A 21,743-nucleotide genomic window follows, 5' to 3' on the forward strand; every position below is an offset into this window, starting at 1 on the left:
AGAAAGTCATGAGTGATCTAGAAACAGACACTTGGCAACCTATTTTCAATCTAAATCCCTGAGGAAGATTGGTCAGAAAAAAGGCACAATATTGTAATTAAAACCCTGACAAACAATAATTCACTGAACTGATAAAAACAGTGTTGAAATAACACTGCTAAGGTAAATTGTATATAGGTTCTAGCCAGGATGTACCGGTTGTGATCTTTTCGCGCCCACGTTCTATGTTACAAGAGATATATAAATGCAACACGCTTTATCGAAAGACGATGACGTAAATGCTCACCATGCTGTGAACGCATAAAAAAGCACTCGGAGAGATTGGAATCTTCAGTTTGTCTATGGAAGAGCACTGAGATGCAGCAGGTTTTTAAAAACCAAAAAACATCAGACTATCGGAACTGGTTGGATTTTGGAAAGATTTAAAAAAGTCATTGTTGTGTGTAACACTAGAAATGAAAGAATTACCTGTGATCAAAGAAGTTCTATTCTGGATCTTATTATCCTGTTAGTATTTTTTATTCAATATTTTACTCTAAGATCAAGTTTCAACAGAAATGGTTAATTGTGAATATTCCTTGCAATTATTGTACAAAAAAACTTGGGGTTAAGGACAACACAGCGTTTAACCTTTAGTTTAGTACCATAAATAATTCAAATTAGAATTCAACTGTGATTTAATTGATTTTATTTCTTAATAGAGTCAGTAGTCACTGGCATTATAGTGGCTGGCTGTAGCTTCGCTCTTCTTTTTAATTTCTGAGTGAGTTTTTCGTAATCTTGCTCCGAGCAAATAGAATTATAAAAAATTATTAACAGAATGTAAATTAAAAATAAACATCAATGATACTAAAGTGTTTTCAAGCAAACAATCATATTTGTTCACAGGTTGTGGCATTAAATATAGTGAAGCAACTGGAAAATGTGATTGTAAAAATACACAACTTGGAACAAAGAGCATAAATATCACATATGGACCAACTAATGAACACAACTGCAACTGTGATTGGATAGTACCAACAAGTATGGAGACAAATCATGGAACTGCAGTTGTTCTGTTGTTACAAAATGTTTCACTGCCAATGCACTCTCATGGTAGCCCAGAATGCTCTGGAGAGATCAGATTCCCAAGTAAGTTTTAACATAATTGCGCTAGCCTGCAACAAGACTCCTGAATTACGTGGAAAAAATTTTTCACTTTAGATACATCCTTACATTAATTGTTCCCACAAAGTAATATTTGTTATAATATTTGTTAAAAAGTTTCAACTATCCATCAGCTAGTAAATCTTGTCGCAAGTTGACGGCGACAGGGTTCATCTTGCTAAGTATTAGAAATACACCACCGAACAAGCCAGAATAAACTTACCACCGCACCTCTGATTTCCCTGCATAGGTTCGCAGGTTCCCATGCAGGGATAGCTATGTGCGAAAGGATTGCTGGACTCCTTACCGCCGTAGGGTAGTTCACGTAATCGCTGGTCAGTTATGGCTTCCTCCATCATCAAGTCCATGCTCCCGAAAACAAATAACTAACTAATCCCATGCACGACATGGAAGGGTGATCGGACGAGAGGCCGTGGTTCGCCATATGGGTAAGCCGTCTTATTGGCTTTCCTCTCCCCCAGGATAAATATGTAAATCCTATTCTATCCTAACTCTAGATATGTTCGTGACTTTCTAACCATCTATTGACTATTACAGAGCAATTCTCGAGTTGAGAATCCCTCATACATTTGAATATACAGTATATACAAATGGTCATTATACACTCATTTCAGGCACTGATTCTCATAAATGTGATTTCACAACCAACTACTGTCTCACATTTACAACTGCATCAACCATTTGCAACATCAACAAAATCAGAGAGAAAATTCCAGTTGCAAATCACACCTGTGATTCAATCATTCCATGGAATAATGCTGGAGGAAGCCCATATAAGATACAATACTATTCCAGAGGCTATGTTGGTTACAAAAAATACTTCACAATACAATATCTTGTATTAGATTGTAGATCTTCAACAACTACACCTGAAACAAGTGAATCATATACATTTCAGATAATTACTAAATAAATGTTAATTCCTTATATTGACACACATAAAAAAATGTCTATTAAAATAAGACTTAATTTAATAAGAGACAAGAGATAATATTAATGCGGTTGACCTGGCTTTGTTCTGGAATTGGTAAATTTTGTGGAATATGTGAGTAAGTTAAGGTAAGTTGAACAAATTTTGAGATGTTATTATGAATATAATAGATATTTGTATTCTGCTTGAAATTTTCAAAATGTTTCATGTAAATATTCTGGTAAAAAAAACATAACAAACTTACTTCTAGCTTATCCAGCTTTTATATTGTGTGGTGAGGTGTTAGAGCCTAAATAAATCATGCTATCCTACACTAAGTTGATTGATATCATATCTAAATTTTAAATCCACAGAAATATCTTTGAAGTTGCTGGACTCTAATATAACAAAATTATTAATAATTTATTGACTTGATTTTTATAAGAAACAAATACATATTCTCTAAAATGTACTCATCATGATTATATTTTGACACTGAAATTTGTAATAAGAAAAAGTACAGATATTGTATGTTCTTCAAAAACCTGAAAAAAAAATAAATAAAGGAAAAGTACAAATCCAGCATACTGTGATATCATAAAATAATATAAAACGCATAATTCCTAGAGACAACAACATATAATGAGGAGACAGCCAGAGGTAATTCAACAAGAATAAATCCGTCACTATCTACAGATATATATAATGAGACAACCATTAGAGGAAGCGATATCAACAACAACAACAAAAGCAACACTGATGGTAAGCTATAGTGAAGACTTTATAAAGTCAAGCATGGTCTCTTAAAATGCAAGAATTAGACTTGGAATAATAGAATTGAGACTCTTCAGTTTTAATGTTTTAGAATTCTGTGCTATCTTTCAGCAATGAACAGTGGAACGGTCATGAGATATTGTATTACAAATCTATATTAGTATTTTATTTGCAAAAGGAAATTCCATCAGTCAGATTTCTTCAACATCTGCTCCCCAAGAGCAAATTTTGACTCCAACAACGATCATCATCATTGTTGCTTCTGCATTGGGATTGCTCATTATACTCATATCTGGGATACTGATTAAAAGGTAAAGTGGAATTTTTTGATTGTTTCATGACTCGAAATTTTCATAAATCTTCTAACAGAATAAAGTCTTGAAGCTTTATTGAGAAGTCTAGTAATTAATGGGATTGAACACATATTTTGACTTTTACACGACAGTACTTAGTGAATGTAAAAAATAGGTAAAAAGCTATCTTCATGCGAAATTTAGGCCTAAAACAATATTACAGTCAAGATATCATAATTTTGTATATGGTGCTTATGCTTGAAACTTCGAGAAGGCTACTATAAAATGGAATTAAAGTCCTCATCTCCAATCTGGGAAAGAAATGCTGTCACTAAGATTTTAATTAGCTATATTTTAAAGTTTTCAGAAGGTTACCAGCACTTGCCTGAAAGCAATTAAAACCACTCAAAAATAGAAGTGACAGTATTTTTATATGTGAAGTTACAAAATTATTTTTATATGGCGTTTTTCACATCTTTCACTAAACACAAGGCATCAGCCACTGATATGTGTGAGGTTAATATTATTTGGAAGAACTTGGTTCAGCGTTGCTTGTGCAATTTCGTACATCTTGGAATGTTTGTACATTTTTTAAAATTTTGAATACTGATGTGTTTTTTAAAACAGATTCTGCCGAAGTGACAATAATAAGATTTCCAAAACCATTGAGCAAGAAAATGACAAAGTACTTGAAGAAAGATCTGAGAGAGAAATTGTTGAAAATGCCATCTATGGAAGATCACTCAATGATCAACAAGGACCAGAAACAATCATCAATGAAATATACGACACAACTCCAGATACTAATGACGAAACAACAAAGACAGATGATCCATGTTTATATGCAGTCGTTCAGAAGAAGGAATAACCAGAAGTCAAAAATGTGGTGACTGAGGGTAACAATGACATTGTCACCATTGAAGATGAACCATCAAGCATATATGCAGTGGTGAATAAAGATAAGAAATAATATACTGTGCTTTATATAAAGAGGAATTTGACTTTTTTAACTTATTTATATAACTTTTGTGGCTATATTCATCGGCTCTTTCATGAGCATGACAGCCTAGTGACTGGTGTTCAGGCTTATAAAGTTGAATATCTGAGAATAAGTTTGGTTAGGTTGATGAATATCAACCAACTAATTTATTCAAGTACTAATCGCTTTGAAGAATGCCGATAAAGAGTGATTTTCGTATGAATAACCTTTAAAGAGAGCAATCATAAAAAAATGTTTTGTGAAACAATGATGCTATACGAGAAATTTTGCACTTAGTCTCATATGGAAGAGCTATACAAAGTAAAGGTTACATTATTAATATTCACAAATTGATGTTTGATTGTTCAATTTAGACTGACTTTTCTTTTTACATATTATCATTTCTAATTTTTGATTACTTTGCAGTGGATACTAATAAATGTTGAACGGTGTCATTCACTTGAAATACAAATAAAGTTAAAAAAGTGCACTAGCAGCATACATGCTCGGTATAAGTTGATATAACAGATTTCCTATAAATGATATATCATTTAAAACTTTCCAATCATCTCCTGTGTGTTGCAATAACCTTTTCAGGATATACAGGTTGTGACTAAATTTTTCGCCCACATTTAAAGAAAAACTCATGCACAATCATTTGCATATTCTAATAGACTTTTATGACGTATGCAGCATTTGGCAGAATCATTAAAAGCACAGGTAAGGCTTCAACATTTCATTTTGGTAACCTACTTTGAGAGGTGAAGCTACTTAGATAACAAAGCAACCAATACAGCTTCGAAGTTGAAATACCACAAAGGAATTTTCAAGTTGTTTAAAACAAAAATGAAATCGGAAATCGGAATCTTATGGTGGATTTTTATTATGTGTGAGTGTTTCTTTTTAATTTTTCAAAATAACTGAATTTTGTTCTGCGATTATTTTTTTCAATACTCTAACTCAGATTTTAGAGATATTTCAATATTCCATATCAAATGATTTGTATAAAAGATAACATTGCACTTTTAAGTGCAGGTCATACAATTTATTTAACTCTGTGTAACTACCATGAATTGAAACTTCTGAAAATGGTATAAACACCATAGTCATTTTAAATCAGAAGTAACAATTGGACCTAATTCAAAGATAGAATATGAAACTTAAACCTATGCCTATTAAAGTTGGGTATATATTTTGAGTATATGTCAAATCAAAGATATATATCCTAGAAATGAATGTCTTGCCCTCTATGTAACTTGGAGGCTTTTGTTAATATTTGTGATATTGAAAGATATATTTATTCTAAATTTTCAAAATCTATAATGCATATTTCACAGCTTATAGCATCACTTTGACAAGAGCAACCATATGCACTGATTGTCCCAATGAAATACTTGGAACAGAAAGCAAGAATATCAAATATGGACCAAGTAATGAATACAACTGCAACTGTGATTGGACAATACCAACAAGTATGGACACAGATCATGAAGCTGCAGTTGTTCTGTTGTTACAAAATGTTTCACTGCCAATAGATACTAAAACTAGCAGTTCGGCAGAATGTTCGGGAGAAATCAGAGTTCCAAGTAAGTGTTCAGATGATAATATAAGACTCCGATACATGAAAACAAAGAATAGCTTATGCCAGGGAAGTCACAAACCTAAGACAAGTGCAAACAAAGTATCGATCTTTTCTGGAAAAAACAGTGGCCACAACCCCATAAATTTAAACCTAGCAAGAGAGCATTGGAGAAATTGAATTTTTTTTGCAGAAGTATATTTTGAACGATAATTGAAGTTTTACCCAAGGCTGGGGAGCTGGTTCGAAATCATGATGGCTTCGGTTTCAGCTCTGGAGTCGCACCATATTCAAACTTTGGCTTTGGTTTCGCAAATTGGAAAGCATTATTTTAAAATACTAAGATGAATCGGAAAACCCCATAAGTTTTGTTTCAGAATGCTCACAACAGATTAAAAACGCCTTTTCAGACATTGTAAATCTCCTAATTTTGTGTGGCTACAGAACATACTATTTACTGGTTGGCTTCAGAAATCATACCATCACTGAGATAAATCTATACGCAATCAATCGTGCTCGCGATGTACCTTTTCATTAATTCTAACAACAACGACGAAAGCAGATTAGACTTTTGCCCAGAACATGATATGAGATAATGTAAAGTAAATTCATTCCATTTTTTACCGGATATTCATCAATCTTTTTCTAACAGTGATATTCTGGAAATAATGTGATTAGCAGCATTACAATAGAGTGGAGTCAGTGTTGCAAGAACTCAGATTTGTAGAATTGCGAATACGAATATATAAAAAATACGAAAAAAGCACAAGATATAATCGAGCAATTTACCACGCATTTTTATACCTGCAGACTGCCATGGTATTTTGGAGTAGTAAAGCTTTTCTTTTGTCATAAAAAGACGCAACCGCAAGATACGTGAAACAGAATTAATAGCCTTTTAAATGGATTGGATATTTTACGCAACAGAAAAATCACAATATGTTGCATTGGAATTTCCAATTCCAAAACCCCTGTATATGCCCCTGGCCATTATGATTTTTGAGCTAGCCCACAATCATGAAAAATTGCGGAAATTAGAACCAAAAATGTGATATAAGCATCTGATTCAAATGTTGATACTAAACTTTTAAACATATAATGATATAGAATAGCTTTTGAATTATTATTGAGAACTAAAGTTTATATAATGAATCATAAGCTGAAAAGGATAGATTTTATCATTTATAATGGGTAAATTAGGAATTGTGACTATCCTAATGCTTATTGACTGAGAAGGGTAAATCCGATGTATTCAGCATTAACAATATACTATATTCAGGCACTGATGCATATAAATGTGATTTCACAAGCAACTACTGCCTTACATTTGCAACTGCATCAACTATTTGCAACATCACGAAAATCAGAGAGAAAATTCCAGTTGCAAATTACACCTGTGATTCAATCATTCCATGGAATAATGCTGGGGGAAGCCCATACAAGATAGAATACTATGCAAAAAACAGTGCTGGTTACACAAAATACTTCACAATACAATATCTTGTGATAGATTGTAGACTTCCAACTACAACTCAAGAAGCAGGTGAGAAAACCATGGGATAATTTAAATTTAATTGATCTACGAAAAGCTGGCAATTTTTTCTTATGAATCAAGGTCCAGGGTCCCCAACTAAAAATTAAAAGAGTACTGATAGAAGGGTGGGAACTGGGAAGCAACCAATGACACAATACCAGCAATAATATTTTATCCCGAAAAACTGTTAACAGATACCACTTAATTCCATAAGCTCAGGATCATTTTGGAATAAAAGTTGAAAATTTTAATATACCAATCAAAATATATTTTATAAATTTGACTATAAATACAGCTTGGTAGAGATAATAAATTAAATTCTATTTCTACACTTTCCTAAATTTGTAATTGACAAATGCATTCAACGATTCCAGTCATTTATTCATTTCAAACTCTAAAATATTACACGAAAAAATTCCCAGAGACGACAACATATGAAAACACAACAGTGATAACCCAATCATTATCCACAGAAATAATCCGAAGTTCAGCGCATGATATCACAGAGAATCATGCCCACTCCGAAGACGACTTTACAGGTATGAGGACCAGCATTATAGTGATACAACTTGTACACATATACAAATATTCACAGCAATTAACCAAACTAAAATTATAAAGTGACATGGGGAGAAAGCACTTCAATAAGAATAGTACAAAGCTGCAGTATAGTGCAGTATATAAACTTCTTTCCACTTCTCTCATTTATGAAAAACTTTTTTATATACTCGTGCACAGATTGCACTCGATTGAATAAAAAATTGTGCCAAATTCAAGAGTGCGCCCCATTGAATCCACATTGAAAGATTATTACTAGTTTGTATGATGAAATTGCCCCAAACAAAGGGACTTTTTTGTTCTCTGGCAAACCATAACCATAACCTAAATCCATGAATATCTGAAGCAGCGGTCCCAAACCGGCAGCCCAGGGAGCCACAATGCTAGACGCAAAACTGATTTTACCTTTCACTTCCCATTCTTTCTAGTTTCATTGCTTAATGGGGTTTTTTCATTGTGTGTTTTAACATTTGTTTGAACATGATAGAATTTGTAATCTAATAATCAAAATAACACTCCAAATACCACTGGAATGATAATCAGGAAGGCCATGAGTCATGAAAAGTAGGAGGTCAGAGATCGAAACTTTTCATAGATTGGGACCTATGGTAAGGTATGACCTATGAGTGGCCAAAAAACTCACTATAATATAATTACATACTTGCAATGCGCATCCTATTCAAAATTACTTTTTAAGCCATTTGTAATTCATGACAATTTTAACACAGGGGTTTCAACCAATCCTGCAGAAGCAACAAGTGTTCGTCAAGTTCAAGTCATGAATACAACAACAATCATAATCATAGCTGCCTCAGTCTTAGGATTAGCCATTGTAGTGGTATCTGCTCTAATACTGAGAAGGTAAAGTGATAGAACTTATATATATTTATAATAAGGTGGATTGAAATCAAACTTAAAATGATACAAATGATAGCACTGAAAAAATTTCAATTTTCGTATGGTTTGAAATATAAAAAAATTATAAAATTTCATTTGAGTGGAAATAAGATTTTTGCACACAAACAGGGGACAATTTCACTTGAGTCACTTTAGTAGGAACACTAAGATTTTACAACTTCAAAAATTTAGGCCCTTTGCCTTAAACAGGAAAAGTTTAAATAAACTGACTATTCATTAGCAGATGAAATATGTTGAACAAATGCAAATTCTCAATCAAATATTACAATGTGACAAACCATTGAAATTATATTCAAATATTTGATGGCTATATTTTCCCTCAAGAAATGTATTTAAATATACCATTCAATTTGTATCATCTCAGACGCTGCCGAAGGGACAATAATGATATTTCTAGCACTAACGAGGAAGGAGGTCAGGATAAAGCTGATGGTAGCTCTGAGAGAGAAATTGTTGACAACGCCATCTATGGAACATCACTTAATAATCAACAAGGATCAGAAACAATCATCAACGAAATATACGACCCAACTCTGGATGCGGATGGCGAAAAAACAAATACAGATGAGATATGTTTATATGCAGTCGTTCAAAAGAAAGAAAAAACAGAAGACAAGAATGTGGTGACTGAGGGTAACGATGACATTGCCACCGTTGAAGATGAACCATCCAGCATATATGCAGTGGTGAACAAAGATAAGAAATAATAAACTATATTTTATATAATGACTAATCAAACTTTATCAACTATACTTTCTAGTCAATATTCAAAACTTTTTACCGGTAGTTTGCTTTCTCAAGACCATGACAGCCAGTTATTGGCGTTCAGGCTAGGATGGTTGTGAATCTTGAGTTTTAGTTTGGCTAGTATGAAAATGTCAATGCATGACCAAGTTGCTCTAGGCGTCTCAAGAATAGGAGTACTTAGCTGATAATCATTTTGACTAAAATATTAAAAGAATTGTTTTATGTAGACAAGCAAGTAGAAATGAGACGCAGTCAGTCATACTAAGATAAACACTAATAGCTGGAAAAGAATGTACATACTATGTGAAAAAGGGTACTCCAGTGTGTATGGATCAACTAATTTTCTTCGTCAAGTTTTTTGAAGGGACTGAAACCTATGGACAGGGAATATACAGTCCTGAAATAATGATTAAACCAAAATAAGGAAAATCAAAATAAAATTATGGTCTAACCCTAACACACACTACTGGAGTACCTGAAAAAGTATGCTCTGCCTCATATGAACTAGCAAAGTAAAATGTTCCGTTAGTTATATTGATGTTTAATTGCCATTTTTGTTAAATAATTGTTAGTTCGTTTTATATATTATTACTTCTCATTTATTGATTATGTTACAGTGAATACTAATAAATAATTGCACCAAACTGATCCAGATAATTATTAAAAAATAAATCAAGTTGAGAAGGTCATGAGTGACAAATATAGAAACAGACACACCTAATATAACTTTAGATTTTCTATAGATAATATATCAATTTAAATTCTTGAGAAACTCCTAAGCATCTCATGTGTGTTGTATTAACATCTTCAGGATACACAAGTCGTGACTAAATTTTTCGCCCACGTTTATGGAATGTACGCTTTCACAATTTGTCGCATATTGATATTAAACGGTTACGACATAAACAGCTTCTGCCAAAAAGATTAAAAGCAAACAAGCCGGGCAGAAATAATTCATATGGTTTCTACATGGGAGTGAGAGCATACAGGTGGAGGTACTTAGGTGATATAGATACATACAGGTGGTGATAACAAAGCAAGTCAAAGTCTGAAAAAAGCCAGAACAATTAGGAAGAAGATTTACAAAAACTTTTTATACAAAGAATGAAATTAAAAACATGTTCTATGGATAAAAATGGAATCCTGTGGTGGATTTCAATTATATGTAAGTATTTTTTCAACTTCTAAAATATCTGAATATTTTTTGTGTGAGTTTTTTTTTTAGAATCCTTCATATCAAGTTTTTACAAGGCTCGATTGCATAGCAATTTTGGTTCTGTTAACATCATTTGAGAAAAATGAAGAAGAAAAAAATGATTACTAGAAACACCATAGTTGAAAAATTTATTTAACTTAAGCAATAACAATTGCAACGATTACCCTATTTAGTGAAAAAAAAAAATACCCAATTTATATGCATATTTAACGATGATAAAATACATAACAAGATTGAAAATTGTGCATTGAATGATTTCATCCATATGATAATGCAATTTTAACAGCACTCAGCATCAGCCTGAATGAAGCAGGACGATGCACTGATTGTACAAATACAATACTCGGAACAAAGAGCGAAAATATCACATTTTATGGACCAACTAATGACTTCAACTGTGAATGTGAATGGACAATACCAACAAGTATGAAGACAGATCATAAAACTGCAATTGTTTTGATGTTACAAAATGTTTCATTGCCATTGACAACGAGTAGCAGTACAGACTGCTCTGCAAGTATCAGATTCCCAGGTATTACACTATCAACAGTTTTTACTCAATCTTCTACTATGAATAAAAAAAACTTTATAACACTTGAATCAGGGGCGGCCACTTTTCATAATTGGGGGGGGGGTTAATCCAGAACCTAGGCCTCTTTGCTTGGACATGGAACTCATGTGTCACAAAACCGATCCCTTGAATTCCGCAAGAATTGGACCACCACCCTGCTAACAGACAGAAACAATAAATTTGAGTCATATTTGAGTATTGTTTCAACTTTTAGTTTTGCATAAAGCGCACCACCACCAAAATTTTACCAAGGAAATATCATTTAACCAGTAGAATTGCCATCATTGCCAATTTATTTAATCATAATAAAGCAACATGCAGGATTCTCGCAATGACAACTTTACAGGGTTTTTATTTATTATTTAATACGAAAATATTCGGTGTCAGAAATAATATTGTTAATTTAAAATTGGGACCTTTAATTTATCAACGGTGACGATGAAGAACACAGACGGCCCCAAACGATAAAAATCGGAATAAAACCCTCAAGCTGTCTGTCTTTAACATATGTTGCCGATATGATTGCCTAGTTCTCCCGGGAATATAAAAACAAACCTTGCGTGAGAATTGAACCTTGTGAAAAAAAGACGAGCAGAAATGTAGCTCACGAACATTAAAATGTCTAGCGTTCGGGATGCCTGTTGTATATATATTAAAAATACCTGATATTCCAAAATTCGTTAAAAATATTAGAATTATTCGATTCTATAAAATTATTTCATTTTGACCACCCTTGCAATCTGTAATCACGCAACCTGGAGAAACACGTGGTAGTCCAAACACTGATGCAATGAAACTTAGTAAAACCTTCATTAAATTTAGTAATTTGCACTACTCCACGAAAGCGTGGTGGAACTGACAATTATTTCCTATCTCGAACACAAAACGGTTATCTTTTTAGGATAGTCTCAGGGGTTTGAAAAGTCGAATAAGTGTTTTAACATAGTAAATTGTATGATCTTTGCCATAAAATTATGCTCGAGCCTTGCACGAAATTCATAATGTGAAAAGATATGATCAGCGGTGAAAATTGTTTATAACAACTTTAAACCTATTTAGGGCAAAACCGAAGCACAATAATGTGAGGTGGTCCGAATGTGATATCGAGTACGTTATTCTAAGAATACAGTTATATTATTGCTAACTATTAACTATTTGTTCGCGCTCGACTGTCGCATTTTTCGGAAATGATAATTTTAATTTTGTAAGGCGGAAACAACATGTGTTTAAATATAGACGAACTTTTTATTTTGAATAAAAAACAGCATGCGAAACATGGAAGATGTAAAAGCAAACAAAAACATCTTCTACAAATTTCCCATTTCCATGACTTTAATAATTATTTGTCAAAAAATTTCGCAGCAATAAAAACAAAAATATATTTTAAAACATTTTTGCAAAACTATGAGATTACTATTAACATATACCAGTACTCAAAACAAGAATATGCCAATTTCTGGTACTGCTGATTTTACCTGTAATCACAACAAAATATTAAAGAGATCATCTTTTGTAGGCGCTGATGGGGCAGAATGTGAATTTCCAATAAACTACTGTCTTACATTTGCAACTGCATCAACTATATGCAACATCAACAAAATCAGAGAAAAAATTTCAGTTGCAAATCACACCTGTGATTCAATCATGCCATGGAATAAAGCTGGAGGAAGCCCATACAAGATACAATACTTTGCAGGAAACTATGCTGATCACACAAAATACTTCACAATACAATATCTTGTAATCGATTGTAGACCTCAAACAACTACACCAGAAGAAGGTGAGAAAAAGCAATTAAAGATTATATTAAAAAATTAAATGTTCTGAATGAAAATATATTTTTGTTAACCAATACTATTCGTACATCTGCCACAATCAGTGGTAATGTTTAAAATTATATCCAAGTAATGATCACTATCCCAATCAAAACATATTTGTGGAATTGACAAAAAAGTATGGTACATATTTGGGGGGAGATAATCAATAAAATTGCCTCAATCAATAAAAGATCATGACCAATAATATTTTAATATAAGCATATTTTCTTTTAAATACCTTTGGTTTCCTAAAACTTCAAATAAGACATACCAGTATGAATATTCTGTACAAATATTTCCATATTTTGGTTCAACCTCTAAAATATTACAAAACGAAACTTCTTAGAGACGACAGCATATACAGAAATCATATCTGACAATAACACAACAATGATAAAACAATCAATATCTACAGAGATAACCGGAAGTACAACCCAGATTGTCTCCAAGAATCCTGCCGCTACTGGAGAGAACATTACAGGTATATAGGTGTGATCAATTTGCTTTCTCACAAATTTCCATTGAATGCAGCAAACCATAACTTGAATAATTAACTATTAGGAGTTATTTTCATGGGACGCATATGCATTCCTCCAAATAAGTCCTTTTATAAACACTCACTGATATCCATCATCCAATATTACGTAAGGATATACTATTAATATGGAAGGAGCGAAATCTTTCCGATTCAGCATTACTAACCCGATTTATTACACCCTGGGTGAGATGGGGGGGGGGGGGGGGGGGGCAAGGATTTGAATCCTCGATGTAACATCTGCAATACCAACACAATTAAGTCTAACACTTTTACCTGTGGGCCATCATGCCACTATTTTTGAAACATCGGGGGGACTACACATAGGTCAACTGAAACTACCCACGAAGAAAATTATATACTCGATATAACAGGTATAACATGTTACCCTTGTTAAGCCTTCTGTAATTTATCTAATATTTACACAGTAGTTGCAACCAGACCTATAGAAGCAACAAGTGTTCCTCAAGTCCAAGCCATAAATTCCACAGCAGTCATCATAATAGCTGCCTCCGTGGCAGGATTGATCACTATAGTGATATCTGTTCTACTTATAAGAAGGTAAAGGGATAAACTTATATACTGGTATATAATAAGACAAGTTAAAATTTAGTCTAATAATAATGAGATCTATGTTACTATAAAAATTCCAATTTTTGTGGTCTATCCATAATATACAAAAGTTATGAATTTTCAATAGAGTGGAAAAATATGTTTGTACACAAATTAGAGATATTGCCATATGTATTAGGTTAGATGAATTTAAAGTTGTGTATGACTATATTTCGCCCACTATTTCAAATAACATGATATCGACTACAAAAACAAATGTGTCGGAAAGTAGCATTTCAGTCTTTGATTCTGCAAGAGATTGATAGCACAAGAACAAACCTACAGTAGTTCACCTGGCAAATTAGAATTAGAATTCATTGCTATATGGAAGAAATTTTTTATGAGGGACAATGAGAAAGAAAAAAGATTTCCTAAATAAATATCAAATTATTCTCGGGATACTGATATTATGTGAGTATTTTATTATCTGGGCATATTCTGGATATGTTTGTATATTTATGTTTCTATATTTAATTTGATGAATGACTGAAACCCAATATTTCATTTTAAATTTTTATAGCAATCAGCCTTAGTCTGAATGGAGCCCAAATATGCACCAAATGTCCCAGTGTAATACTTGGAACAGAGAATGAGAATATAACATACGGACCAAGTAATGAACTCAACTGCCAATGTGATTGGACAATACCAACAAGTATGGACACAGATCATGAAACTGCAGTTGTTCTGCTGTTGCAAAATGTTTCACTGCCAATGACAACGGATGGAATTACAGACTGCTCTGGAGAAATCAGATTTCCAAGTGAGCCGATTTGGTCCAATTCATAAATACTGTTTAAGCTACCAGCAGTGATCGGTAGAATTGTAAAAATCTAAACTATTTGTTTTCAAACTGGAGTCCGCGGTCGCTTAGGGGTCCGCGAAGCGATTTTAGAGGGACCACAAGACAACTTGAACCGTGGCACAAAAGCACTTTAATCTGAAGTAGGCTACATCAACTATTGATTTCATTCTTGGTGAACATATTTGAATCAGTGAATTTTGTTAATTTGGCCCTGCAAGGAAACGATATCACCGTACTCCAATGTCATGAAAAATTAACTGCCTTCAAAATGAAGCTAACATAATGGCGATCTGAGTTAGAAATCAGTAACTTTGGCCAATTTCCAGATCGAAATTCATTTATCGATTAAAATGAACTTGACATAAGAGAAGAAAGTTATCGTTGCTTACCTACCGTACCTTACCAGATTTTGAAAAATATTATCGATTCTTCAATAACCTGTTTGGAATCACTGTTAGCGATCTACCTTCGGAAGACAGTTTAATTCAAGAACAGTTTATCGATCTTGTGAGCAGGGATGGCCATTTCCGAATACTAAACTATTCCGAATACATTCTTAAATAATGTTTTCGAATCTGGAATTCCGAATACATTCTAAAATCGAAAATAACACATTTTTGTTTTAGTTTATTAAAAACCAGTAAATTAGGAAATAAGCTTTAATAGAAATATCAGAATAAAGCCACAAACCAACAATATATGTACACAAAGTAATTGATAGTTTATAGCTATCAATAAAAAATAATAGCAGCTTGTGACACAGTCAGTTTATTAAAATTACTTACTTTGTACAAATGACCATATGAAAAGATAGCCATTGAGGAGTTGTTTGACGCTTTCTATCATTGGTACCATGATATTACGATAATAGTCAAGTCTATTGACAAAAATACTACTTGTATTCAGATAATTGTGTATATTTTCTGAAAGTAATAAAATTTATTGGCAATACAGGCAACTGAAACAAGCAACAACAATCGAAAATCCATTATTCCTTTAAAAAATTCTAATATTAAAGCCTAGAGTATTCTACTACCTACCAGTATATTTTTATATTAATTTATTAGAACCATATTGTAATTATGTGTAACATATTGTTGTGTTTGAAATTAGAAATGAATTAGTAGAGGATAGATGACCACCACTGCCAGCCGCGCAGCCAGGATTTTCGAAATCGGAAATTCCCATTGCCGCCTGTAACAACCACCACGATTACGCGCTCGTTAAAAGAGTCGTCTTTTCAGCGTATAATGATCATCCTGTTACGTAAAATATTCAATCCATGACAACTACGAGATTTTAAAATATCTTTACATATTAATTTAATGCGTCCAACGTAACTCGCGGTTGCTTCTTCTTACGTCAAAAAAACATTACTATTCGGTCCACGGCGATCTGTGACCTAAAAGTATGAGATAAACTGCCTGATGTATTTAATTTTAATACGTATTTTTGCAATCTTGCCAATTCGTTATCGCCGTTAGAATAATCTCAAATAATGATATAAAATCCTGTTAAGTGTAGAGTATAATTCATTTCATACAAGGAATATACATATAAAGTTTAGCAGTAAATAAAAAATACATATTCATCGCCGCGATTATGCCACCTGTTAGAAGCGTCGACTTTTACAACAAATAATATAACAACGAATATATATTTTTCTGTTGTGCAAAGTGATGAATTCGTGACCAATTGTCTTCAATTTAACCTGCGGTTGCGTCGACAAAATAAAATCCTCACCACTCTTATATACCATTGCAATTCGTGGTCATAAAAATAAAAACGTGTGGTAAACCAGCCGATTAAATAATGTTTTGATCCGTATTTTGCGAATTCGGCAAATAATTAGATGTACTTGTTAGAAAAAACTGTTCAAAAAATCCATGAATCTGCTGTAACATCTCAGAGTAAAATTTATTTCATAACAATAAAATTGATTGAATATACTTTAGATTAATTATATTATATACATCCTCACAACCCGGGCGTTTCGAACCATGTATCATGTTAACACGAAAATATTCGACGGCAATTTAAAGTAATGGATAACCAGGCAAATCCCGCTCTCAATTTGTGACGATAGGTTTCTAAACGTCGACCAAACCAAATTTTGCGATTTTCACTGCCTAGAAAAGTGTTATTTAAACTTTCGTGGGCCTCAATAAAACTTATATTGTTTACGGTTTTATTTTTAGTATTTTAAATTGCCACTTCTCAATCAAAAAGTTGCGTTGTCTTTAGAAACTCACCGCCGATGAACGTATTTTACCAGATTCACAATTCCGTGCGCGTACAAAAATAAAATAATTGTCATCATTATCGTGTAACAAATTTGTGGGAAATTTTCGTTTTAGAGAAATTAACACAAACGTAAAGGCGTTTACGGCCTAAATAACACGTTACGCTGATGAGTGATGAAAACAATCACGCGCAAGTTTTTATCAAGAATGTTTTCATTCAACGGAAACGTCTTGAAAGCGACTTCGAAAATGTGTGACGTCACACAAATATCGATATTCTTATGAAAGCTAATTCTGATATTCGAATAACGAGATATTCGAATACATTTGAATACTTTATTCGAATTGACCATCCCTGCTTGTGAGTGATGGTGGTACAAAACCAAATTTACAAGACATGCCCGCAGTGAATTTGGATTGAAATGGCCTATCCCGATGTCGCTAAGATGGCACTAAAACTTGCGAATGGGAGGCAGCTTTTTCTACGTTACTTGCTATTAAAACAAAATGCCGAAACAGTATGGCTGTGAGACACGATATGAGAGTTGCATTATCCAAAACAGAACCTGAGGTAGTAAAACTAGTGGAAGCCAAGAAGGCGCACCCATCTCATTGAATAGTGGAAAGAGGGTCATCAGAAAAATTGTAAGGGGACTGTTATGCGTAATTTTTCAAAAAGTTTGAGAACCACTGGTCTAATCCTTATAATAGTCAAGTTTGGGCTTGTTAGAAATTTTGAAGATTCCCAGAAGGTGATTTATTCCCAGAATGTTGGTGTTAAATGATAAAAAATGGTCTTTTGTTAGAACTAATTTTTGCTATATTTAGGTTGAAATCTAGCGAATGAGATTTGCAAATTGAAAGAGAGTAAACAGTATCTTGCGAAAATACAGAATATTCATTACATAGAGGTCATAAATTTTTTTAGAGGAAACTGTGACCAAACAAAATGATTAAACTTAGGTAACGAGTAATGCTTTGTGAGTCTAGTGTAAACGCGTACCAATCATCTTCTTTTCTTATCCAATTAATAAAAATAATCATAAATCCCATTCAGGTTGAATGGTCAATACCTGGGCAAGCATTTATCCTATGAAATCCACACAAATTTCAACAAAAAATCATTTTTCTCAGAAAATATTTCACTCATCAATACTTTGGTTTTTGTTCAGGCACTAATCAGGCAAAATGTGAGTTTCCAACCAACTACTGTCTTGTATTTGCAACTGGATCAACCATTTGCAACATCAACAAAACCAGAGAGAAAATTCCAGTTGCAAATCACACCTGTGATTCAATCATTCCATGGAATAGAGTTGGAGGAAGCCCATACAAGATAGAATACTATGCAGGAAACCATGCTGGTTACTCAAAATACTTCACAATACAATATCTTGTGATAGATTGCAGACCAGCAACAACCAAAATACCACTCAGTAAGTGTCATAAACCAATCTTATGTTACTTTTTTCAGTCCTTAACACTCCTTTAAAACAACCAAGAGAATATTCAATCAATTGATGCTAAGGCTAAGGGCATAGCTGACAAAGTGACATGAGCAAAAGGTTAATTTATCAATTTAAGGGTTGTGATAACGTTGACAAAGACAATACACATGGGTTCAAGTAACACGCTTGGTACTTGCATAGTATGTATACCAGGGTAGGGTTAGGCCATAATTGTAATCCGATTTTCCTTATTTTAGTTTTATTCCAAGTTCAGGGACTGTCTGTGTTAGCCAAGCGATTATACCTGCCCATAGGTTTGAGTCACTTTACACAACTTGATGTAAAGTGTGCAAACAAAATTAGTTACCTCCATATTGGCACCATACTTTTGGGGCGCCACATGCTCAGTGGAACAGCTGAGATCAGAAGAAATTTTGAAAAGGTACAGTAAAAATTATACATTGATTTGTGTGATTTTGTGCTCAACCATACAGCAGCTTTCATTGAAGATAAAATATTAAAACAATTAATACTGTTTTATTTCAAGGCACCACTGAAGCAGCAGGATTTTCAACAACGCCTATATCAACTATAGGAGAAAAATTACACAATTCAAGTACCGGTAAGTAAAAAATTCAAATCAATCCATTCATACACTATGCTACAAGCAAAGCTTAACAGCTCAAATATCTTGAACTTTTAAATACCGTAATTTACGGACAATAAGGCTCACTTTGAATCTTTTTTCTCTGAAAATCGATCATGCGCCTCTTAAGCCGGTACGCTGAATGTATCACGTAATGCTTTATGGCCTATTTACAAAACCAGTATCTATACTATTGTTTTATAAACAAACTGTCGTTTTATGTTTTTTTTAGATAAAATTCAATACCCATTAAAATATTTTTGTTTAATGAATATTGTATGGTTAACCCGATACTCCTTAAAAACCGTCTTATGGTCCGCTGTGCCTATGTATGGACAGAACCTCAATCTAAGCAATTTATTGACAGTGCGTAAATACGGTGTATATTATTTATATAACATATAATATTTATATAATAATCTTTATCACCCAATAAATATAAAATGAATATCACACTACAACATTGACCAATGTCTTAAACAATTTGACAGGCAATGCTGAATTAGAAGCAACTACAGAGCAGACAGAATCTTTCAATCATCCCACAACAATCCAATCCAGCACTCCCAACACAGAATTGATGAGCAATACAAAACTTATCATCATAATTGCAGCCTCAGGTTTAGGATCACTTATCATTGTGACTGTTATCTTGCTGATAGGAAGGTAGGGATATATTTCTTGACATAAATTTAATTAAATTTATGAATTCAATTTTTTCCTGATCTTGGTTCAAGTATGAAAAATAATGATATATTTAAAGAAAAAAAAGATTGAATTGGGATGCTGGGGTGTCACTGTACGTTCTGCCTCTTTTTTTATATGATATATTTATATGCCTTTTGTGCTAAACACGTCCTACGTCCTTGTTTCAGCACGTAGGCTAATGGAAAAATACTACAGCACACTACAGCAATTAATTAATTAAAGAAAAAATGAGTTATTATTATTATAATTTATATAATATATACGAGTTTTCAAACATTACCATATCACTCACTACAGATATCACTGCCCAAAAAAGAGTTCAACGACCATTGGAGACAGCAATGACAACACTGCAGATGCTGGCACTGAAAGGGAAATTGTTGATAATCCACTCTACGGCACAACTCCGAATGGCCATCAATCAGAAATAATCATCAATGGGATTTATGACACAACTACAGGATCTCAAGATATAGAAGAAAATGCAGCAATTGACGAACCATGCGTGTATGCAGTAATTCAGAAAAAAGATTCCCCACAGAATGAAATGAAAGCTGGCACTGTAATCATCGAAGATGATGAACCTTCAAGCCTTTATGCAGTCGTGCATAAAGACAAAAAGTAAAACTAACAGAGACACAATATGAGACTCAAAAAAAAACTTCCGAAATAAGATAAATTCGCCTCAAAACAAGCCATTTATAAACACATTTCCATTTTTGAGACATGTTTCGTAATCTATGATAAAAATGACAGAAATGTTGCGCATGAAGACATAAAGTAATCGAACTTCCAAAGATTTATTACAAGACTTAAAAAAACATCAGAATTATAACCGATATATTTACATGAGATAAAACAAATTTCATGAAAACCTAAAATTTTGAGTCACTTCCGACATTTTTCAAAAGAAATAACAGACGAGCAAGATTTACTATGGTTAAAATTTTAGAATGTTTTTTCATATCTTAGAATAGTATTTTTTATTTCTGTTTATCATATATATTATATTGTTCAATATACAATTATCCCATAATTGACTGGTGAGTCATATTCTGTGTGAACATGTCCTCAGACAAGAAGGCCGGTTTGACACAATAAATTGCAATAAGAGTAGTTAAGTACTTTTATGGGTACTCTTGTAGTGTGTGTACCAGGTTAGGGTTAGACCATAATTTTATTCCAATTTTCCTTATTTTAGTTCTATTACGAGTTCGGGAACTGTCTTGTGCATATAGGTTTCAGTCCCTTTATACAATTTGATGCAAAGCGGGCGAATAAAATTAGTTACCTCCATATTGACACACCTCTGGAGCGCCATAAACTTACTGTAAATCATTTTCATACTTGCTAGTATTCTGTATGGAACATTGCACACCACTAAATAAAACAAAACCCATTTAACAGACCATGAAACTTAGCGGCCAAGTTAATTATAAGTTAATGGGATTCAGCAAAATAACAAATATAGGTAACTACACATCAATAATTTTAAAACTGTATAAGATCTTTTCACAGGCAGAAACGAGCAATCATATTCACTCAGTAACTTAATGATGGTGTTGTGCAAAGTTGATATATTGTCTACAACTGTTTAACAATCAACAGATTGGTAAGGTGGATAAATAATAGATCTCAATTTGAACATAAAATACCTTGTTTGTAATTCTGAATCGGAAAGGT

The 21,743-nt window shown here is 33.1% G+C and overlaps 4 protein-coding genes across 4 annotated transcripts in view; 3 read left to right on the forward strand and 1 right to left on the reverse strand.

Moving 5' to 3' along the window:
- LOC120347099 (exosome RNA helicase MTR4-like) overlaps positions 1-21,743 on the reverse strand; it is a 101,398-nt gene that overhangs the window by 55,552 nt on the left and 24,103 nt on the right. The gene's annotated exons all lie outside the window — the stretch shown is intronic.
- LOC144429512 (uncharacterized) lies at positions 411-4,316 on the forward strand. The gene is made up of 6 exons (XM_078117580.1): positions 411-507; positions 889-1,131; positions 1,782-2,045; positions 2,705-2,839; positions 3,030-3,162; positions 3,772-4,316. The coding sequence occupies exons 1-6, from the start codon at positions 456-458 to the stop codon at positions 4,010-4,012; spliced, it is 1,068 nt and encodes a 355-aa protein (XP_077973706.1). The 5' UTR covers positions 411-455; the 3' UTR covers positions 4,013-4,316.
- Positions 4,755-10,478, forward strand: LOC144429754 (uncharacterized). The gene is made up of 6 exons (XM_078117950.1): positions 4,755-5,012; positions 5,461-5,709; positions 6,982-7,245; positions 7,659-7,775; positions 8,523-8,655; positions 9,077-10,478. Exons 1-6 carry the CDS (start codon positions 4,970-4,972, stop codon positions 9,417-9,419), a joined length of 1,149 nt encoding a protein of 382 aa, XP_077974076.1. The 5' UTR covers positions 4,755-4,969; the 3' UTR covers positions 9,420-10,478.
- LOC120347104 (uncharacterized) lies at positions 10,493-21,118 on the forward strand. Its single transcript, XM_078117955.1, has 10 exons — positions 10,493-10,624; positions 10,962-11,207; positions 12,763-13,026; positions 13,410-13,544; positions 14,027-14,159; positions 14,780-14,973; positions 18,431-18,694; positions 19,254-19,328; positions 19,844-20,018; positions 20,358-21,118. The coding sequence occupies exons 1-10, from the start codon at positions 10,564-10,566 to the stop codon at positions 20,683-20,685; spliced, it is 1,875 nt and encodes a 624-aa protein (XP_077974081.1). The 5' UTR covers positions 10,493-10,563; the 3' UTR covers positions 20,686-21,118.

This window comes from Styela clava, chromosome 11, assembly GCF_964204865.1.
Source record: "Styela clava chromosome 11, kaStyClav1.hap1.2, whole genome shotgun sequence".
NCBI classification, from domain to species: domain Eukaryota; kingdom Metazoa; phylum Chordata; class Ascidiacea; order Stolidobranchia; family Styelidae; genus Styela; species Styela clava.

What these genes read in the sequence shown, in the direction of transcription:
- LOC144429754 (XM_078117950.1), top strand. Translation starts at nt 4,970, where the DNA reads ATGAAATCGGAAATCGGAATCTTATGGTGGATTTTTATTATGT. An exon ending in GGGAGAAATCAGAGTTCCAA is followed by an intron (nt 5,710 to 6,981) that starts GTAAGTGTTCAG and finishes TACTATATTCAG; the next exon opens with GCACTGATGCATATAAATGT. An exon ending in CTCCGAAGACGACTTTACAG is followed by an intron (nt 7,776 to 8,522) that starts GTATGAGGACCA and finishes ATTTTAACACAG; the next exon opens with GGGTTTCAACCAATCCTGCA.
- LOC120347104 (XM_078117955.1), top strand. Translation starts at nt 10,564, where the DNA reads ATGAAATTAAAAACATGTTCTATGGATAAAAATGGAATCCTGTGGTGG. An exon ending in TACTGGAGAGAACATTACAG is followed by an intron (nt 13,545 to 14,026) that starts GTATATAGGTGT and finishes ATATTTACACAG; the next exon opens with TAGTTGCAACCAGACCTATA. An exon ending in TGGAGAAATCAGATTTCCAA is followed by an intron (nt 14,974 to 18,430) that starts GTGAGCCGATTT and finishes GTTTTTGTTCAG; the next exon opens with GCACTAATCAGGCAAAATGT.
- LOC144429512 (XM_078117580.1), top strand. Translation starts at nt 456, where the DNA reads ATGAAAGAATTACCTGTGATCAAAGAAGTTCTATTCTGGATCTTATTA. An exon ending in ATTCTGGATCTTATTATCCT is followed by an intron (nt 508 to 888) that starts GTTAGTATTTTT and finishes ATTTGTTCACAG; the next exon opens with GTTGTGGCATTAAATATAGT. An exon ending in CAACAAAAGCAACACTGATG is followed by an intron (nt 2,840 to 3,029) that starts GTAAGCTATAGT and finishes TATTTGCAAAAG; the next exon opens with GAAATTCCATCAGTCAGATT.